Source organism: Drosophila santomea, unplaced genomic scaffold, assembly GCF_016746245.2.
Source record: "Drosophila santomea strain STO CAGO 1482 unplaced genomic scaffold, Prin_Dsan_1.1 Segkk101_quiver_pilon_scaf, whole genome shotgun sequence".
NCBI lineage: Eukaryota > Metazoa > Arthropoda > Insecta > Diptera > Drosophilidae > Drosophila > Drosophila santomea.
In genome coordinates this window covers 1537791-1559219 of record NW_025318933.1, presented here as the reverse complement: position 1 = coordinate 1559219, position 21429 = coordinate 1537791, and the positions used below count along the sequence as shown (strand labels likewise).

Below are 21429 nucleotides of genomic sequence, written 5' to 3'. Positions count from 1 at the left end.
ATTCGGTCGTCTAGAGGCGTCATTAAACGGTCCACCCACAAACTTACGTTGCTGCCAATTAGCAGCGATCAAAAGGTTAAAGCGCCAGAGGCCTTTTTAACGGGGCCGGAAAGTTGGAGCAGTAGTTTAAGTTAGAAAGAAATACTTATTGAAATTTGTAAACTTAGATAAGAAATGTAAACATAGCATAACAGCTTACATACGAGCTTAATTGTAGTTGGGCTCATTTGATTACTCTTCTACTGAGAAGCTTTATGCTTCATTCAGAAAAAAAAATTGGTATGGCCCCTGGGAGCAGTCGTATCGTGAGCATAGAACCGTGAAGCTGCGAAAGCGCAATAAATCTGAAGACAAATTGCAACACCTGATTTTATATTGGAAAATTCCCAGCTAGGGTGCTAGATCGGAGTCGCATTTTTATAGTTTTTTATTTGGGAAAGCTCTCTCAGATTTTTCAGCCACTATGGTTGTAATATTTTTATATTAGACCCAAATTTATTTTTTAGTACTTCCAGTTGGTGCAAATTTCTTCTTTAATAACATAATAATAAGTCTCTTATTTTACGATATATGGTCGGTGTAACACATGTGCTAAACTAAACTATTCTAATGGAATACACATTGTGGGATTGTGCTATTAATGGTATAGCCTGTTGTCTGATGCTCTGTGGGAATCGGATATAAATTATGTGCGCTAATGAAGAGAATCAATTGTTTCGTTGGTTACGGTCAAATAATTACTACTGTATTTATGATGTGCAGTAACAATATATTTAACTACCAGCTGTTAGAAATACTTAAAAATGAAAAAATCAGAACGGTTTACAAAGCAAAAGATTTAAACAATAAATGTTTGGCTATTTTAAAAATTTCTGCAGATCAGTCAATGGAAAAGCTTACACTTTTGTGCAATGAAGTTTTAACCATTCGTCGGCTAAAACATAGAAATATAAATAACATCGTCAGTTGCTTTTTGTACAAGCAGAATGTTTATCTGACTTACAATTTTATGTGTTTTGGAGATTGTGAAATGCTGCTTAAAAACGTGTATACTTCTGGTAAATTGCATATTTGTACTCAAAATAAATATATACTTATATTATTACCCTGCACACCATTCACCGCCCTTTCTGTAATGAATCAATAGTTGTAAATTGTCTGTGTTTTTCATACATAATATAGGGTGTTTTTTTTAGAGGTATAGAACTTTAAATTGCAATAAAACAACGATGGATTATTCGATTGACATGAATTTTATTGACATGAAAGATAATCTTGTGGCATTACATTTTAAATATGATTTCTGGCATATGACCGCCACGGCTGGCTCGGATGTAGTCCAATCTGGACGTCCAATTTGCAATGACTTTTTCCAACATTTGGCCGTATATCGGCAATAACACGGCGAATGTTGTCTTCCAAATGGTTTAGCGTTTGTGGCTTATCCGCATAGACCAATGACTTTACATAGCCCCACAAAAAGTAGTCTAGCGGTGTTAAATCACAAGATCTTGGAGGCTTATGAAAAATCGGGAACAACAGCAATCTCGTTTTGGGCCCATTCGACGAATCTACGCCTTGCTTGATGATCGTTTGGTTTCAATTCTTGCACGAGTTGGATTTTGTAAGCACGCATGACGAATTGCCAAACCAAACTGAGAATAAATCACTTGACAGCTGTTAAATCGGTCGCCATCTTGAACAGTAATGCCAACTTAAAGTTCTATACCTCTAAAAAAAACACCCGTTACTTAAACGAGGGTAGCGTTGGTCCGTTTTTTGCGACGGAAACTAGATGGCTTGGTTGGTCCCCATACAAAGATAGTACATCTCCGCTTTTAGCGACAAACCTCTTATACCGACGAGATTTTTCATAATTCAACCGGATATAGAAATCGACGCTCTCCTACCAAAAGATTTACTGTAAAAATTATAATTGTTAAATTAAACTCCATAAATAAGATATCATATTTCTGCTAATAATTTTATTTCATATGAATTTGCTTTGCAGCTTTCGCGGTCAAAGCATAGGCAAAAATCAAGAACGAAAATCAAAAATCCGCTTCAGTCGCCTTCTTTCGTTTTTTTATACCCGTTACTCGTAGAGTAAAAGGGTTTACTAGATTCGTTGAAAAGTATGTAACAGGCAGAAGGAAGCGTTTCCGACCATATAAAGTATATATGTACATATATTCTTGATCAGGATCAATAGCCGAGTCGATCTGGCCATGTCTGTCTGTCCGTCCGTATGAACGTCGAGATCTCAGGAACTACAAAAGCTAAAAAGTTGGGATTAATTCTGTATAGACTCCAGAGACAGACAAAGCTGCCACAACCACATTTTTGAAAAATGTTTTGATATTTTTTCATTTTTGTATTAGTCTTGTACATTTTTATCGTTTTGCCAAATAATTTTTTGTCACGCCCACCTTAACACCCACAAACCGCACAAAATTGCCACGCCCACACTTTTGGAAAATGTTTTGATATTTTTTCACATTTTTGTGAGTCTTGTAAATATCTCTTGATTTGACCAAAACACTTTCTCCGCGCCCACTCTAACGCCCACAAACCATCAAAAACGGTCAGTATTGAAATTTGTCCTTCGCACTTTTACTAGCTGAGTAACGGGTATCTGATAGTCGGGGAACTCCACTTTAGCGTTCTCTTTTGTTTATTTCGGTCGCTTTCGCTCTAGAGGGCTGCATAACACCATTCAAACCGGCAAATGAGACATTCGTGTTGAAACGAACGAAGTGAATTCGGCGCGTTTGCAAATGAACGAAGTGAAGTCGGCAACGCGCGCCGACTTCAATTCATTCAATTCAAACGGCACATTCTGAAACGAATGAAGTGAAGACCGAGTAAAGTGAATGGGTGATTCGAATGTCTTGTCTGCGTATGTGTGGTGTGTGTGAGTTTCAATAAAAGATGCTAAATTCGTGTTTTAATATTATTGTTTATTATTACTTAACTGATAATACATTATATCCTTATCTTATAAATATATATATTTTTTTTCTTTAATTTTCAATGTTATTGTGTAAAAACATAATTTTATTAATATTTTCTGAGTTAAGCGAAATGGCAGAACGTTTATCTGTTATTAAATTGCGAGCATCTGAGAATGCTCTTTCAGAGGCAGCGCTAGTTGCTGGTATACAAAAAATTTTGCAGCTGGCTTTATACAAGTTTGGGAACATGTTTTTATGCTCGTTCCACCAAGCCAGACAATTAAATCCATCAAAATATGTAGTGTTTGTATTAATGTACATATTAATTTCTTGATCGATATGATCACTGTTGTTGTTGTCACTACGTATTTCGATGAAGTCGTCAAATGTATCATCATGTACTGGTACATTTTCTTTATTTTCCATTTCGAAATTTTCAAATTCAAAACGGGCCAACAGTGCCTTGCAATTCTGAATAACATTTTTTTTTTCTTCTTCAGCAAATTGAAGCAACTTATTTGTTGGTGGAAATAGAAATAAAGAAATTTTGAGGAATTTTGTAACATAGGGAAGAATTGTTTGTGTTATTTGTTGGGAAAGAGTTAACTTAATATCGGAGACAAGGTCACTATCGGACAATTGTGGTTGACAGGCTTTTTTTAATTTGTTAATATAAGGGATTGTGAAATGAATAGTAGGAAATTGGCTGCTTTCAAATTTTTTGGATAAGTCGGTAAATGTTTCAAGAACTCCTGTGATACCTGTCAGTTCGTTTATATGAATGCTTTCAATTCTAGCAGTTTGGTTTTTTTCTTTTAATGTGTTCGAAATCTCCATCCAATTTCCCTCTATAGATTTTAATAGAAAAAAAACTATGTTCCATCGAGTTGGGAACAAGCACTTCAACGTCTCATTTAAAAAAAAATTTGAGCCTGACTTCTTAAAAAACTTGACTAACTTACTGCAATTATCAACCAGTTTAGAGAATTCTGTAATATGTTTAACCGTTGCCTCTACAATGTTGTCCAATAAATGATTGACGCAGTGAATATGATCGTAATTTTGGAAAGCCGCAATCATGTTAGAACCTCTATCCGTAACAATCACAGGCTGGTCCTCATCAAGGTTGCACCCAAAATGTTGTAATATATCCATGAGTTTGGTACGAATATTTACACCTAAAAAATAATTAAATAACTAGCATTAATCATTTTGTCATTCAATTTATAGTTAAATTCAATTACCTGTGCAGGATTCTCCTTTCATACACTTTACTGCTAAAAGTCGGTTTACCAAAACGCCCTCTTTTATATAATGAATGGTACAGGACAGATACGACAATCTTAAATGATTGTCTGTCCATACGTCACTGGTGACTGCATAGCCAACCCGCTTGAACTTTCCAATTTCAGCTTTAACTGGACCAAAGCGCTCTTCATATAAAGATGCCACGTTCCTTGAAATTGTTGTCGAATGGGGCAAAAGATTGTCGACATCTACGTTAGCACCGTACGTTGCTCCCACGCCGATCAAGAACGTGGCAAATTCTTTGAGGCCAGTATCGCCAATCATTTTAAATGGCCGACAATTCCTTACTATCCACTTCGTAGCGATTGCGGTGGCTTCCTTTTTTGTTTCAGAATTGACATTGGTTAGGACATGGTTATTTCGACAGCTTATAATATAGCACTTATGTTTAACTAAATTCGAGGTGTTGCCGGAAAATTTATAAACACTTTTACAGATCTTGCAGGCCACAAAATCTTTTATCTGATTTCCATCTTCATCATTTACTTGAAAAAAATATTCCCAGACTTTGCTACGACCTCTTTTCCCCTTTAACGAATATACACCGTTCTCCAATTTCTGTTTTATTTCAGTCGCCGACTCCTCGATAAACGATGCGTCGCCTGACGTTAGCTATATAAACGATTTTATTATTTTTTTTTACTATTCTTTTTTAAATATTTATATTTGACAACACAATTTATATATTCGTATTAGACAAATGCTACAATATTATTAAATAAGACGCACACGTACATAATAATACACAAACACAGAAAACTTAGACTTACCTCCGCGCTGTCCGAACTCATTTTACACAATGACAACATAAAGTATTCAGAGTACTCTGAATTTCTATTGAAAATTCATTGGCTTCATTTAGTTTTCGCGCGCATTCATTGAGTTCATTTCGCTCGGGTACCCAAAACTCCGAACGCATACGAAGTGAACGCAAAGAGATCGCGACAACTGAATGGTATGTATTCTGAATACATACTAAAACGAATGAGTACTCTAAATGCAATCAAAGAGAATGGTGTTATGCAGCCCTCTATTTCGCTCCAATGCAAGCAGCGTTAGTCAATTACATATGAATGAAGAGAACTTCGTTCTATATGCCACGTTTTCGGATTTTATTAAAACATTGCAATGTTTTCAGTCCCTGGCAAAAAACGATTTAACAATTTGAAGAGGAGCAATTACAATATAGTACTTCTTACTCCCAACGGTTTAAACCATATCTACGAAAAAAAGAAAAGGAATCAAAACACATTTTAACGAAATCGATTAGAAATAAAATTTTCAATTCAATAAAAATACATAGAAAAACATTGTTAAATAAAAAATTCGTAGTTTCTTGCCTGTTTTTGTATCCCCGCAACATACACTTACTGTCATCGCAACAAAACAGAGACGCAATAAGTCATTTGAAATTTATTTGGGATATATGTATATAGTCAACCCTTCTACAATATGTGCTGAACTACGAATTCCACCATTAATCAAATGGACAACTTTTTGTCTGATGAAGAAGACGAAGGGTTAGAATTATATTTTCGCGAGACGTTCAATCAGAAATTCACAGTTCAGTTGACGTATGTATATACAAAATTTTAGTCATAACCTATCATATTAAAGGATTGACAATAGGATCTAAAATTGTACAGATCAGGACCTACATGTAGTTAGTAATGTGTGTTTTGCCGTTCCGCCAACTCAGGTAAATGAATATGGTAAAATAATTTAATAAATTTAGTTTCTTATTTTAAAACAGGTTGATTTAACGAGCATTCTCCACTCTTCAACTGGTGCTTACTGACTACCGCAATCGACTAAGTCAGGATTTTCTTGAAAACATATTGTTTGAATATGGCCATTGATAGCTTGCATTTTCTTTGATAATGAAGAGCTTCTTCTGAGGAATAATAACTACGCTTCTGCACTATTGAGGCTGCGTAGTGCTGGATACAATCCTTTCCAGTGTATGGTGATGGTCACGACGCCGCTGCACTGATCGCTTGTAAATCTTTACTAATTTCATATTGCCAGAAACACCAACACCGCGATGAAATCAAGGGTATGCTGTACGCCTAGGCTCTCGTCCTTGTAGTTGATGACTTCAACAGTGTTGTAGGGTTGGCGGATACCTTGGCGCCGATCTTGAGACTTATTTTATATCTCTTTGGATTGTAGGTTGTAGGATTCCTTTTGCCGGCCTTTGATAATTCCAGTTCAAGACCTGTTGTCCTAGGATTTTGCGCAGGATCTTTGCTCTTCTCGACACTTTACTTGGACCGAACTTCTTGGCCCTTAAGACGGTCTTCTCCCGAGAATGACACCGCCCGAGAATAGACCTCCCGAGAATGGCTTTCGGAGAATTGATCTCCCGAGAATGGCACCTCCCGGGGGTAAGCCTCCCGGGAATGGGGAATTGAACACTTTATCGAGGCCGTTTATCGAGGCTGTTTATTACTGGCTTAGAGCTTTTTTTTGGACTACTACGGTCATCGTGTTCCCACCTAGGAGTCATATTTTCATATTTTGAGTGGTTATCGGACACTTGTTTATTGTCGAACGGCATTTTCTTTGTTGCATTCCGTCTGGCTGTACCCCTTTCCCTGCTTTAGATTATTGCTGCTTTTATATTCAAAGTCGTATGATCTCACAAATAGGGTGTACGTAACACTTCTTGAATTATTGACTTACAATGATCAAAAGCAACGAACCTCCATTTTTTTCTATTAACTATGCAGTTATTTTCGGGCAGCTGAAGTCGAATTAAAATCAAATGAAATCTGGTTTTTAATGAGTTACACGATGTATGATTAAAAACAACAAAAAATAATTTAATAATATAGCTCCTCGACTATCTATTTCCCGTTACTCAGCTATTGGAAGTACGAATGAGAAATGCATGTAAATTAAAATTGGCATAAAAAAAACATATTTCCAAAATTTTGAATGTGACGGCGGAAGCGTGGCCAATATGTTTTTGGTATACCGATAGAAAGTGGCAAGTCAAAGGCTGTTTGGTGGCAGAATGAAATAAATTTAAAAAATCAAATCGTATTTCAAAAACGTTTTTTATTATATATTTTTAAAATTTATTTTTCGATTTTATTATTCCAGCTACTTATGTAAATAAACACATTGGAGCGTTATTACAAAATGATTATTTATTGAGCCAACTGCGCTTGTTTTCGGTTCTTACGAACAAGCTTATAGCGCTAACTTATTTATCCCGCGGAGTCCTCCCTTGAGGGCAGGGGACCTGGCAGAGAGCTTACTCCTCTTCGGTCCGTCTTTTGCAAGTTGGAGCTTCATGTCTCCGTCGAACACTTTTAATTGTAATAATAAGGTTTAACACCAAAAAAATATATCGTTTATAACGGGTTATTTTGCAATTTATTATTGCAAACAATTGTGAAGCGTAGGCCAACCAAGCTACGCTTGTGAAAAATTTGCCAATATTTGTATAGAGGTTATATTCTGAAGCTTCACAGTACTATCACAATTGACATTAGCTCAGCTTTTTTCTTTAAATTGGTTTTTGCTTTCAAGATGATGAACATCTTGGTTATATATCTTACTTATATAGCACTTTTAAAATTTTCACCGTTCAGAAAATGGTGTCTAACTCTCTCTCCACCCTTTTAAAACATTTTCATCAAAGTTTGTTAGCATCCGTAAGCCCAAAATTTCCAATTCACTGTTTATAGTAAACCAACTATTTCGTAGAAAAGTATGTTACAGGTAGTAGGTACGAAGTATATTTATTTTTGATCAGGATTACTCACCGAGGGAATTTGCCCATATCCGTCCGTATGAACGCTGTGATCTATAAAAGCGAAAAAGCCAAGACTGTGCGAGTTTGTTTAGAACGTCCGTATGAACGCTGTGATCTATAAAAGCCAAAAAGCCGAGGCTGTGCGAGTTTGTTTTAGAACGTTGCCGCGCCCAATCTATCTCAAACAAGCTGTCCAGAACTGTTACACCCAAACTTTAAAATGTTTAGATATTTTTTTTTTATTTTATTTCCAATCCAATTTCAATCGGAAAAAAATATATTTGTCCACCCTAACTCCACAATTTGCAAAAATATCCTTGAGCTAATAATTTTTTTTAGCTATATTTGCAAAAATAAAACATTATTATGTTTATTTCTTTTATAAGCGATGCTCATGCATATGTAGGCTGAGAAAGCAAGAGATGAATTGATTGCAGTGAATAACAAAACTGCAAGCCAAAGTGTAGCTGCGAGAGTAATAAAGAGTTATCCAATAGGGACTCTCGAACCTGAAAGCGGCCATGTTGTTTGATTGACAGATGTCAAATGCAGGGTGTTATATTCATTCCGTTCTCCTAAACCACGGTGGCAGGTTACAGTGTCGAGCAGCACTTTTTTTTATGTTTTGTTTTATGAAAATGGGTCCTCATTTCGAGCAACGTTTAGCGCACTTCACCCGTTTTACAGTCGCAATGATGGTCCTGCCGAGTCGACTATCCGTCGATTGGTGGACTAATTCGAGTTAACCGGATCAGTAAGCAATAAGGCAGTTCCCGTGCGTCAACGTAACTCGAGATCTGCTGAGAATATCGCCGCTGTGCGCGACAGTCAATTCTGCGTCGCACGTACTCATCCTTTCTTAGACGACAAATTGACGGAAATTGGTGGAACGTTGCACCCGTACAAGATCCAGCTGACTCAGGAGCTTAAGGTTAATAACCATAGACAGAGCCGTGTGTTCGCTGACTGGGCCTTACAGCAGCTGGAAGTTTATGCCGATTTTGCGAGGCGCATTTCTGGATAAATGAATATGTCAACAAACAAAATTGCCGTATTTCGGAATAATTTTGGGCATATTTTTTCGAAAACGATAATGGTGTGGCCGTCACCGCGAATGGTGAGCGATATCGGTCGATGAAAACCTTTTGGCAGGAAATCGAGAGTATGGAACTAGACAACATGTGGTTTCAACAGGACGGCTCCACGTTCCACACAGCACACGCTACGATGGAAGTTTCGCACGAGCAATTTCCGGACATGATCATCTCTCGCGGAGTCGACGTGATCGTACGAGATGACCCCGCTGGACTTTTTGTTGTGGGATTTTCTTAAGTCGCAGGTCTATGCCAACAAACCGCAAACCACCGATGCCCTCAAAGTCAACATATGCCAGGCCATCGATCAAATACAGCCCGATTTGTGCGGCAGAGTCATCGAAAATATGACCTTTCGTGTGCGCGCAACTAACCGAAACCTTGACGGTGATTTAAATTATGTCATATTCTAAATAAATAATGGGGTCGATGGATCTTTCGCAAATATCTCTTCTACATTTTTTTGTATTTTTTGCATTTCAAAGATCAAGCGCCTCCAATGAAGCGAGAGGGAACCTGTGTCTACAAAGTTGGAAAGTTCTTCTCAAGTTTAACTTATAGTATTTATGTAAGGACAGACGTTATGGGTTGTGATCTGTTATTCAAGAATGCTTTTGCCCCCTTTTTAATACAATAATGACGAATTTCCGGCCTTGCATTGCGGACTCCGTGGAAATCCCGTGTGTTTATCGTCATTACCTGACGACAAGTAACTTCATGGAATCAAGACATGCATGGATTCTTGTTCGCAGGTTGTTGGCGGTAGAAATCCACTCCGTATCCACACACTTAGCAAACCACATCGTGCAAAGAGTTTCTGCACTCAGGCGCTGTTCTGTTGGACTCGCGGCTTTCGTTGGAATTCTTCCAGAAGGACACCATCGGGAATACCTTCTTGCACGTCTGAGCGTTGGATCTCATTTACGGGTCTATTTCGTATCGGTTTACCATGGTGTTTCAACCATCGATTCACTCTGAGCCCCTCCTTTGTAAGTTTTGCGGGAGATCTTTTTTGGGACTTCAACAGTAAACCACCCATTTGGACGTTCATGTTATCCGTTAAAAGTTCTACAAATTTTTCCTCAGCGATCTTGTGTTAAAATTTAAAGTGCATGTTGTACATGTCGGAGACATAATCGCTGAAGGACTCGTTATACCCTCCTTCCTCTCTTTCAATTTTTTGACCTTCACTAAGTCACATCAAGTTGTGGAAGTTTAATTTTCCTAGGGAGTGAATAGTAGTCAAAATCGTAATCTTCAGCTCGATATTTTATTAGCTTCCAATACAATTTGCTAGCTGCGCCTGCCAGCAGACTATGGAATTCTTGCTGTCGACTTATTCCAAATAATTCTTGTAACCGTTCCACACGGAATAAAAGTGTCGTCTGGGCTCCCTCAACCGATGTAACTAGCTGTTAAAACACTCTTGCGGCTCTTGTTTTGGTGTCGGGATGTCTTAATGCCTTAGAAAGCTATTTGTGGGTTTTCTGGGTAGTCCAGGCGGTGTTGCCATTCTTGGTTGCTCCGTAAAGGTTAGTGCGGCTTGTTACTCAGCCACTTTCTTCACCAGAGCGATTATTTGAGCGCTCATTTCCAATAACGTAACTCTACTTTGTTTCCCCAAATCTATGAGTTCTTTTTTCCGCCTGTCGGTAGCATCCGACCGGTTTTCCGAATTTGCCTGGTGCCGCGGAGACATTCTGGAGCGACCCCTAGGAGGTCCTAGTGGTAAATCCATTCCTCCGGCTGCTTCATTCATTGTAGTCTGTCAGATGTCCAGCCCTCTTCTTACGTGCGTGATCGGGTTACTCTCTCAACGGGGGATTGAAATATCACTTTATTTGTTGCCCCCTTCATTTATGTTTTTGGGTTTCTGAGAAATTGTTTTGAATATTCTCCTGGTATGCAGCTAAATATATGAAACGATCTACAATGAACGTTACTGACCACAAGATTTGACCACAGCCTGCTGCTATTTGACCGATACGTTCGGAATCTGCATCCCGACCAAGAATAGTCATAGAAAGCCGGAATGACTCTAACCTCTCAAACAACCTGGCTCCTTAGCCTAGCACGTCGCCAGCGTCGATTTTACGTTTTCCGGTCAGTTCCGCCATCCCCTCTGTACTGGATCGACTCACAACCCCACAAGCTAAGCTGTAGCTTGATCGTAAAAGGATCGGGCAATGTTTTGGCCACATTCCCTCCCCTTCACGCGTCTGCTTGCCAAATGGATCGTCGCGTGCCGCGCAAGACGATACCCTTTTGTCCAGGCTGTCCGTCAAACATTATGTCATCATTTCTGACCTACTCTTCTTCTCGTATCAGCACCCCTTATTTTATTGCAGTTAAATTTATATCATACTTTATTGATTAATATATACATATATAGCGGAGAGTATCGAATTCACCAGATACTCGCCGCTGGTAACTTTGCTGGAATAAAAAAAAATGCAACGGTTTAATATATTTGTGTTTGCTTGTTTTGCCAGCTTTTATTTATGCCTGGCCTTAGGCGTGCGAGTTATAATTAGCGGATTGTTATTGTTATTGTCACTTCACTGCTCATATATGCTCCGTCTTTCAAGGTGTACTTTATTGAAGCTGCGGGATGCTGGACACAATCCTTTCCATGGCATAATGATGGTCACGACGCCGCTGATCGTTTGTAGGTCTATACAGCCAGAAATATAGTCAGAAACACGCTGTACATGTACGCCTAAAATCTCGTCTTTGTGGTCAATTACTTCCACAGTGTTTATCACATTGGTTGTATTGTATATTCTTGTACATTTGCTCGGATTGTAGGTCTTCCTTTACGAGGAGTCCTTTAGTTGGCCCTTGATCCTTCTAGACCAGGACTCTGGAATCCTAAGATTTTCTCTCTGGATCTCTCTGGATTCTTCGAACTCTGGACGAAATCCTTGCTTTTAAGACGGTCTTCTACCGAGAATGGCACCTCCCGAGAGTAAATAATAATAGTAATAGTAATAATAAGTCAAATAATATAAAATATTAAAACATTTTTCAAAAGTGTGGGCGTGGCAGTTTTAGGCGGTTTGCGGTCGTTAGAGTGGGCGCGGCAACATGAATCGGCGGACTTGGAGTCTCTGGAGTCTATGCCTAATCTCAACTTTCTAGCTTTTGTAGTTCCTGAGGTTTCAGCGTTCATACGGACGGATAGACAGACAGACGGACATGGCCAGATCGACTCGGCTATTGATCAAGAATATATATACTTTATATGGTCGGAAACGCTTCCTTCTGCTCGTTACATACTTTTCAACGAATCTAGTATACCCTTTTACTCTACGAGTAACGGGTATAAATACAAAATTTCACTCTTTTAATATAGTGTCTAGCGTAACTGTTCAGAAAATATCTCAACCATGATGATAAATACGAATATTTTGATCTGTCAAATCGTTTTATCCTAAAAAATCGTAAAAACGTGTAAAATTAATTTGTATGCACATCATGATATCTTTTTTCCATATGTTGTCCATTTTGCAACACCCTCCCCTTTGTTTTATGCACTATTATAATTCAAATAACACTATTATATTTGAAATCAAAAAACTTATGGCATGTATAACTTTTCTCTTTTTTTTATTTTAAATGAACGTCTTTTTGTTTAATATATAGTTCAAAATATAGTATTTGCAGAAGCCATGAGCTATGCACACATATGTCAAAATTACACTGATGAGACCCACGCCACGTAAGTCCAGCTGTCAATGAAGCTGAGATCCCTCCGGGAGCTAAAAAATGGCCGACGTTCAAACAGCTGAGAGCTCATTTGATGGAGCTGAAACATGGCTGACCTTTCCCGTTTCAAATTTTGTTGAGAGGGTGAAAATGGACGGTAAAACATAGGGGTTGTTGATAGAAGAGAGAAAATTTAGGGTGAAAAAAAATGGAAAACAAAAAAATTTTGACGAAGTACAAAGGGTTATACCCATTTTCTAGTCCCACATGAAAAAAAAATTTAAAACAAAAAATAAAAAAATATTAGGGGTGGACAACCCTTAGGGGTACGAAAAATAGATGTTAGCCGATTGCCAGGCCTACAGAATATACTCTCCAAATTTCATCAAAATCGGTCAAGTAGTTTCGGAGGAGTTCGGTTACTAACAGTGTGACAGCAGAATTTTATATATAAGATTATATATGTATATATGTATATATTACCGTCCATTATATACCTTATATTACTTTCCAGTTAACTCTTACACTCCACGGCACACCCCTTAGAAATCTCGTTAGAACACACAATAAGACATATACATAAATACACCAGCACTTTAGACCGAATAATAGACACATGTCAGAAACTCTATATCCTCTTTTCACCAATAAAAACCATCCCAAGTAGAAAATACAACACAGAAATTATACATAAAGCTACCAACACAACTATCAAAATACAATAAAACCAGCACACCGGTCACTGTCTCCTCCTCCCTTTCTCCTCAGTTCTTTTAAGCGAGATAATAGCTACAAACAAAGCAGTTAAGATTGCACTAAAAACCTTGGCAAACATGCTATGTATCTGCTCTGATCTGATTTTTTTCCGCCCTTTGTGAGGGACCAGTACCAACAATAATTCATACTACCCGTCAATCATAAAAAACCTTGTCTCATCAACTTTCCTAAGTTCCAAAGCAACATATAAAAAATAACTGCACAACAACATAACTCCATAGAACAACCTTATCCTTCAAACTTCTACAACACCCAACAGAAAAACTCAAAACCTTATGAAGCAGGTTTTCTTTGTAGAAAACTCGGATTTTGCGGTCAATTGGTCTCTAAAAATTGGTCTCTAAAAATATAAAATAAAAAAAAAAAAAATTAAAATATAAAATAAAAATATGGTCTCTATAGAAAGGGTCATTAAATCTCGGTAAAACCAAGGTAGAATAATAGAATAGGAAACAGGCATACCTGTTTTACCGATGTACTAATTTTGACATATTTTTCAACTTTGATGGAATAAAGAAAGCGATCTTACACCCACTTAAAGGTTTGGCGTATGAGGTGTTGTTCTTGAATATTCTTTATCATATTCAAAAGAGTTCGGGTCCCCCGAAGTCCCACCACGCATTTTTCCTGTATTGGCGGCTTGTTTTTCAATCCCCGACTTTGTAATAATTTAAATGAATGTATTATGATTAATTATTATTCAAAAATATTAAATGAAATAAAATATTGTAGAACAAGATAAATTATTTGAAAAAAAAAGTTAAAAATAGATTAAAAAAATTGACTGAAATATCTCAACTGGTTCAAGTTATGATTTTTGTAACCCTAAAGTACCTAAGGTGCCACTGTGCGCCGTCTTGTTGGAACCTCAGCTCCTGGACATCATAATTGATCAACTCAGGAATGAAAAAGTTAGTAATAAAGGAATCGTGGCTCAATAGTAATCACCATTGACTGTAACGATGCAAGTTATCAATAAGAAAAAACGTGATGCGAAAAAGGTCAATGGTTAATCGAATTAACTGCTCTGATGGACGATTTTGTAAACGATAAAATAGATGTAGTGCGCTATTTGTATTCCGCACAAGGCCAATATTATATCCGTTGTTCGTAGGAAAAAGAGTATATTAGATTCGTTGAAATGTATGTAAAAGGCAGATGGAACCGTCGATCATGCCAGGTCCGTCTATGTGTCCGTATGAACGTCGAGATCTCTGGAACTATAGAAGCTAGAAAGTTCAGATTAAGCATACAGTTTCCAGAGACATAGACGCAGATCAAGTTTATTGACCCACGATGCCATGCACACTCTAACGCGCACAAACCGCCAAAAACTGTCAATTGTCTTATACTCACATCCACTAGCTGAGTACCGGGTATCAGATAGTTGGGGAACTCGACAATAGCGTTCTGTCTTGTTATACAATATTTTTATAAATATTGTTTTATAACTTATATAATTACGAGTGTTGAGACGTCGGGGGCCGGAAAAGCTGGTGTCGCAAATATTCCCAGAGTTTAGTAACACAAAAGGTGTTGGAGTTCGTCCTTCTCGTTTGGGGTTTTATTTTCAAGTAATTTTCTCACATAAAATAACGGCTTCATATCCCACTTTCGCAACATTCCGCCAACAGCGATGCTCTGCTGGCGGGATACCGGACTCAGCTGTTCGGCATGAACATTCTCCCCCCCTTGCAAGAGGAATACTTGCACATTTAGGACAGAGAACAGCGTCCCGAAAGAATCCATCCCAGCTTGGAATTTTGTGCCATGGGCAGGCCGTCCTGGCTCGCGATGATACCCGGCAGCATCAGGTCGGCGTAAACGTCTGCTCCAAGGACAGCCGAGACAAGCGCTGGGTGGAACCACCGGTCATCCGCTAGCGTCATGTTGTGGAACATGTCCTGCACCTTCGGATCCAGGGGCTGTGCCGGCGTCCGGCTCTGCATCTGCTCGTCCACCACCATCAGCAGCTGTTTGCTCATCCGGGACGTTTTCGAGCGAATCTCGGTGGTGCACAGCCGTTCGTTGCCCACGCCCGTGACGGCCAAGTTGAGGGCCTTCACCAGCGAGACGTGGATGCGACTCACGGGGCTGCACGGATCCACCAAGACTCGCACATCGAATCTCTTCTGCTCGGACCCAATGAGCACGGCAGCGGTCGGAAGGATGCTGACGCTCGTCCGCACCAAGCTAGGCGCGCCCGTCGGCGTTGACAATGAGCTGTGGGGTGGGGACCTATCCATCGGCGAGGCTGAGCGTCGTGACCCGGTCGAACCCACCTCCTGACGCCGTTGAGGCTGAGGCGCTGCTTGTGGCTCACGCTTCCGTTGAGGCCTCGAAGAGCCTGGCTGTTCGCCGCGGATGTGCAGCAGAGTGTGGTGGGCCTCTCGGCAGATGCGGCACCTCGCTTTGCTGCGACACGACCGGCCCGAATGCTCGTGGGCCAGACAGTTAGCGCAGTACTTGTTAATCAAGACTGCCCGGAGCCGCTTCACAGCCGGCAGTTGCCGGAATCGCTGGCAGCTCCTCAATGGATGAATCCCCCTGCACACTCGACAGCGGTATACATCGTGGCGGATCGCTGGAGCCATTGTATATGCGGCTACATAAGAAATGGGCAAAATAAAAAATTAGATGAGATAGATGCGGATGATCATGACACATGGACGACGTAGGACGACACAACTTAGGACTCGTCAGTAGCAGGTTTTCAAATACTTAAAGTATGGAGGAGTCTTTCGACTCATTCGGGCTGTCCATTGGAAGGCGGATCATTTTTGCCACTGGTCTTCGGACGACCCCCCGTGCTGTGAGCACGTCTGCCACTCTGACCTTGCCGTCCACGCCGGGACAGACCACTTGGATACGCCCAAGTCGCCACTCGTTGGATGGCAAGTTCTCCTCTTTGATCACCACCATGTCTCCAGCCTGGAGATCTCGCGTTGGGAACTTCCATTTATTCCTTTTGTGGAGTTCCTTTAGGTATTCCTCCTTCCAACGCATGCAGAACTGCTGATTCAGGGCTTTCAACCTCCGCCACCGATTGATAATGGAGCTGGGACCTTCTTTAACCTCAGGTTCTGCTACCGCAAGTAATGGTCCACCGATTAGAAAATGCCCAGGGCTCAGAGCGATAAGGTCCGTGGGATCTTCGGACATTGGCGAGATGGGCCTGGAGTTCAAACAGGCCTCAATCTTCGCCAGGAGGGTAGTCAGTTCCTCGAACGTGTATTTCCCAGCGGCTGTGTACTTGTAAAAATGCGACTTGAAGCTCTTCACACCTGCCTCCCAAAGCCCTCCCATATGAGGTGCGCCAGGAGGGTTGAAATGCCAGGACACATTCTGAAGACTGTGCTGCGATTAAACCGATGTTCTGGTAGCTTCAATGAAATCCTTTGATAAGGACGTGGAAGCTCCGACAAACGTTTTCCCGTTGTCAGAGTAGACGTGTTGTGGACACCCACGCCGAGCGAAAAAACGGGAGAATGCGGCCAGGAACTTCTCTGTAGTCAAGTCCGAGGTCGCTTCGAGGTGGATAGCCCGGGTAGTAAAACACACAACAACGCACACGTACCCCTTTGTGATTTTGCAGGCTCGACCGACATAACTCTTGACGTCAAATGGTCCTGCGAAGTCCACTCCCGTATGGGTGAACGGTCTGGAAAACGTGGACCTCGCACGGGGCAACTGCGTCTGCAGTCTCTTCTTGTGAATAACACACACTCGGCACTAATGTATTGTTCGTTTCACCAACATTTTAAGCTTGGGAATCCAGAATTTGGAACGGATCAGTCGGATCATTAATTGATTCCCCCCATGCAAGGATATGCGATGGATAAACAAGACTTGAAGTTCGGCGAACCTACACCGTGCAGGAAGGATGATCGGATGTTTTTCATCATAACTAAGCATTTCAGATGCTTGTAACCTGCCGCTTGCTCTCAAGACCCCATTCCCGTCAAGAAAGGGGTTTCGGTTCGAAATTGCACTTGCGGGTGGAACTGGTTGCTTGTTGCTCAAAACCTTATATTCGGCGGAAAACTCATTCTTCTGAGTGAGCACAATTAGCCGCTCCTGCACCTCCGACAACTCCGCCGCAGTGAGTTCTGCCGATGAGGCTACACCTTCCCTCCGGAAACTTTTCACAAAACGAAACACATAAGCAAGAACTCGCAGAGCTCGGTCAAAGGCTGAGAACCTCTCTAGGATTTCAACTGCTGAGGGCACTGCGACCGTGTGGCATTTGACGAGGCGCTGCTCAAGCTCAGTCTCCGGATGGACCAACAACTCACTCGGCCACTGCTCCTGTTTGAGGTGCAACCAAGCTGGCCCACGCCACCACAGTGCGCTGTCCTTCAGCTCTTGGGGTGAGACGCCCCGGCTTGCCAGATCAGCTGGATTGTCTTCGGATCGTACATGTCCCCACTTGCTTCCGTCGGTACACTGTTCGATTTTTGCGACCCTGTTGGCAACGAATGTTGTCCAGGTGCACGCTGGCTTACTCAGCCATGCAAGAACGATCGTGGAGTCGGTCCAGTAAAAGGTCTCATAAACATGAGGAGGCATTTCAGAAATTACTAGAGCTGCCAGCTCCGTGAGCAGCACTGCTCCGCACAATTCCAAGCGTGGTATGGAGATGGATCTGACAGGAGCGACTCGGGTTTTGGATGTAAGTAGATGAGTACAACAGCCTTCCTTCGTTTCGATTCGGACGAAAATAACCGCCCCATAGGCGTCCTGTGACGCGTCGCAAAACGCATGGTACTGAAGTTTCGCAGCTGGATGGAAACGTACCCATCTCGGAATACGAATCTCCTTCAGGGCAGGATACCCTTCTAGGAACTCCCGCCACTGGGTCGCGAGATCCCTGGGGAGTGGCTGATCCCAGCCCAGCTCCCGTAGCCAAATTTTCTGCATAAAAATCTTGGCTCGGACTACGAAAGGTGATAGCCATCCTGCTGGGTCGAACAGTTTGGCTATCTGAGATAAAACCTCTCGTTTTGTGTAAGCAGTTTGGAGGTGGATCACCATTGGAATAAAAAAAGAAACTATCGGATGTAGCTTGCCAACGGATCCCAAGAGTTTTCGCCGTACTAGCCTCTTCAAGCTCCAGAAAGTCTGCACTAATCAAGTGCTCCTTTGGAACCTCTTGTAGGAGTTTTCTTTCGTTCGAGGTCCACTTCCGTAATGGAAAACCAGCACTCTCAAGAGCCAGCCGAAGCTCCTCGATGGCTAAAACTGCCGACTGCTTAGTGTGAGTGCCTGCGAGCACATCGTCAACGTACATGAAGTTCGAGATGATGTCACTTGCCAAAGGATATTGGCCTCGGATATCCTGAGCCAACTGTTGTAGAACGCGGATGGCTAGGAAAGGCGCACAGTTTACGCCGAAGGTGACTGTATCGAGTTCATAGTCACAGAGCTCTCCATCCTTATTGCGAAAGAGGATTCTCTGAAAGCGCGTATGGGTTGAATTTACCCGAATTTGCCTGTACATTTTTGTGATGTCCGCATTGAACACATACTTGAAGAAACGCCATTTTAGAATCTGGATAGTAAGATCGGACTGCAGTACGGGCCCCGCATGAAGGATATCATTGAGGCTGTTCCCGTTTGATGAAGGATTGGAAGCATTAAACACAACGCGAACCTTCGTTGTGGTGCTGTCTGGTTTGAAGACAGCATGATGGGGCAAATAAAAATTATTAGAGTCGTCCGGAGAGACTTGGTGCATATGACCTAAATCTAAATACTCTTGAATGACTGAGTCGTACTGCTTTTTTGACGCAACGTCTTTATTCAGTCGAATCTCGTTTCGGAGGAACTGAGCCAGTGCGATCGACCTGGAGTGCCCAAGGTTGATATTGTTAGGCTCTTTAAAGGGCAACGAAACCACATACCTCCCATCCTCGTTCCTTTTGGTAGATTGGACAAAGTTTTCCTCGCAAATCGAGGTGGATTCCCTAACCCGCTTCACTGGAACATCCTCCACCTCCCAAAATTTTGTGAGAATGTTGTCCAGTCTGGACTCGGTGACAGCTAGTCGGGACGAAAATGAGCATATTCTGCTTGTGGGATTCGTTGCGATCGGACCGCAAAGAATCCATCCGAATATGGTCTCCTGGCCAAGAAGCGTGCCACAGATATTGGGATGGGAGCCGCTGAGAATGATCGATGGCAGGATATCGGCACCGATCAGAACGTCGATCTGCGAACTCCGGTAGAAATTTGGGTCTGCTAGTTGCAAAGGCGGCAGATGCTTTAAAGAGTCCTCAGGTAAAGTAAAGGATGGGAGACTCCCGGCCAGTTGTGGTAGTACATATGCAGAAGTCTTAATTTGGATGTGGGGCTTGACCGGAGAACCTATGCTGAGTTGACAGCGCTTACGGGGCTGAGCCGCAACAGTGAGGTTGAGCCCTGAAACTTGAGCATGGATGGATTCATAAGGCAACTTAATCAAGTTGAACAAGCGTTCTGAAATAAAGGTTGCCTCAGAACCCGAGTCAATAAGTGCCCGTGCTGAGTATTTGATGCCTAAATGGCAAATCTCTATTAAAGCTGTACTCAGGAGGACCCCTTGAGTGTTTACAGCCAGAAACGTTTGCACATTCGGTTGATTCGTTAATGGAGTGGACTGTATATCTTGCTGGTGGTTAAATGTGGATACGTGGGCCTGGTGGTCAGGATTGACCGCTGACTGGACTGGTGGAGTGCCGCTTCGGTGTAGGAGAGTGTTGTGGCGCCCTTTACAAGTATTGCAATTATGCGTGCTAGTGCAATCCCTAAGCAGATGCGTTCTAGCAAAACAGTTTAAGCACAACTTCTGCTGTTTTATATATTTCTCCCGCTCTCCGACTGGCATTCGTAAGAATAACGGACATACTCGTATAGGATGGTTCTCTTGCGAACAAAGTTTACAGGATTGTGGAGTTACCGTCACTCTATTCTCAAAGGTCTGGATCGCCCGCGGGCTATTGTCAGTCCGCAGTGCTCTGGATTGAGCGTTTGGCTTAAAATCTTCGATCGCCTCGAGCGTTCGATGACGATCTTGTAAGAAAGCCTGGAATTCAGCCCACAGTGGAATATCTGTCTTACTCATAAGGGATTGTTCCCATAGAGACAGCGTTAGCTTTGGCAACTTGGCAGAGCACAGAAAAACGAGCAGGCAATCCCAGTTAGAGGTGTCGATTTTTGCTATTTTCAAAGCTGTTAAACAACCTTGAATTGTGCTCTCTAACTGTTTCAAGGAATTGCCGCATTCAAGGCCAACAGAAGGTAAATTAAACAAAATCTTAAGCTGACTGTTGACCAGTAGCCTCTTGTTTTCGAAACGATTCTGCAAGTTTCTCCAGGCTGATTCGAATCCATCATTGGTTAAGGGTGATAAGGCCACAATGGATTTAGCCTCACCACTAGTTTTAGCATTGAGATGGAACAACTTTTCAACTTCTGAAAGCCGAGGGTTGTGTATGTAGATGGCTGAGAAAATATCCCGAAACGTGGGCCAGTGAACATAGTCCCCACTGAAACTGTCGCACTCGACTGGGGGTAAGCGACACCCTCCCTGAGGAGGCGCCGGAATGGAGGCCTGAACGGCCTGTTGCGAGCGTGAACCTTCTTCAATGATCTCGTTGAGGCTCGCTGCGCACCGCTCGTAAACGGCATAACAGTAGTCATACTTGGACTGCATGACTGTTATTGTGTCTGTGGATCCCAGACCGGACAGAGCTTCGGAGCACGCCTCGTATTCGTTCTCCACCTTGTCCCATAGGGCCCTGATCTGCTCGAGTCGCACCCTACTTGTGTGGATTGACGGACT

The 21429-nt window shown here is 41.6% G+C and overlaps 2 protein-coding genes across 2 annotated transcripts in view; one reads left to right on the top strand and one right to left on the bottom strand.

The window, feature by feature from the left end:
• The first annotated feature begins 716 nt into the window (after positions 1-716).
• LOC120457473 (putative serine/threonine-protein kinase STE20-like) overlaps positions 717-21429 on the top strand; it is a 69014-nt gene continuing 48301 nt past the window's right edge. The window contains exon 1 of the mRNA XM_039645023.2: positions 717-1058. Within this exon, the coding sequence (XP_039500957.1) occupies positions 752-1058 (307 nt within the window). The 5' untranslated portion in view covers positions 717-751. The remainder of the gene's footprint in view (positions 1059-21429) is intronic.
• On the bottom strand, positions 15167-16216 carry LOC120457474. Its single transcript, XM_039645024.2, has 2 exons — positions 15630-16216; positions 15167-15370 (listed from the first exon to the last, which is right to left on the bottom strand). Exons 1-2 carry the CDS (start codon positions 16199-16201, stop codon positions 15178-15180), a joined length of 765 nt encoding a protein of 254 aa, XP_039500958.1. The 5' UTR covers positions 16202-16216; the 3' UTR covers positions 15167-15177.

Bases quoted from the DNA above. Each gene is read 5' to 3' on its own strand.
- LOC120457474 (XM_039645024.2), bottom strand. From the start codon at position 16,201: ATGGCTCCAGCGATCCGCCACGATGTATACCGCTGTCGAGTGTGCAGG. The intron at 15,371-15,629 runs GCTGTGCACCAC...CCCATGGCACAA, and splicing joins ACGGGCGTGGGCAACGAACG to AATTCCAAGCTGGGATGGAT.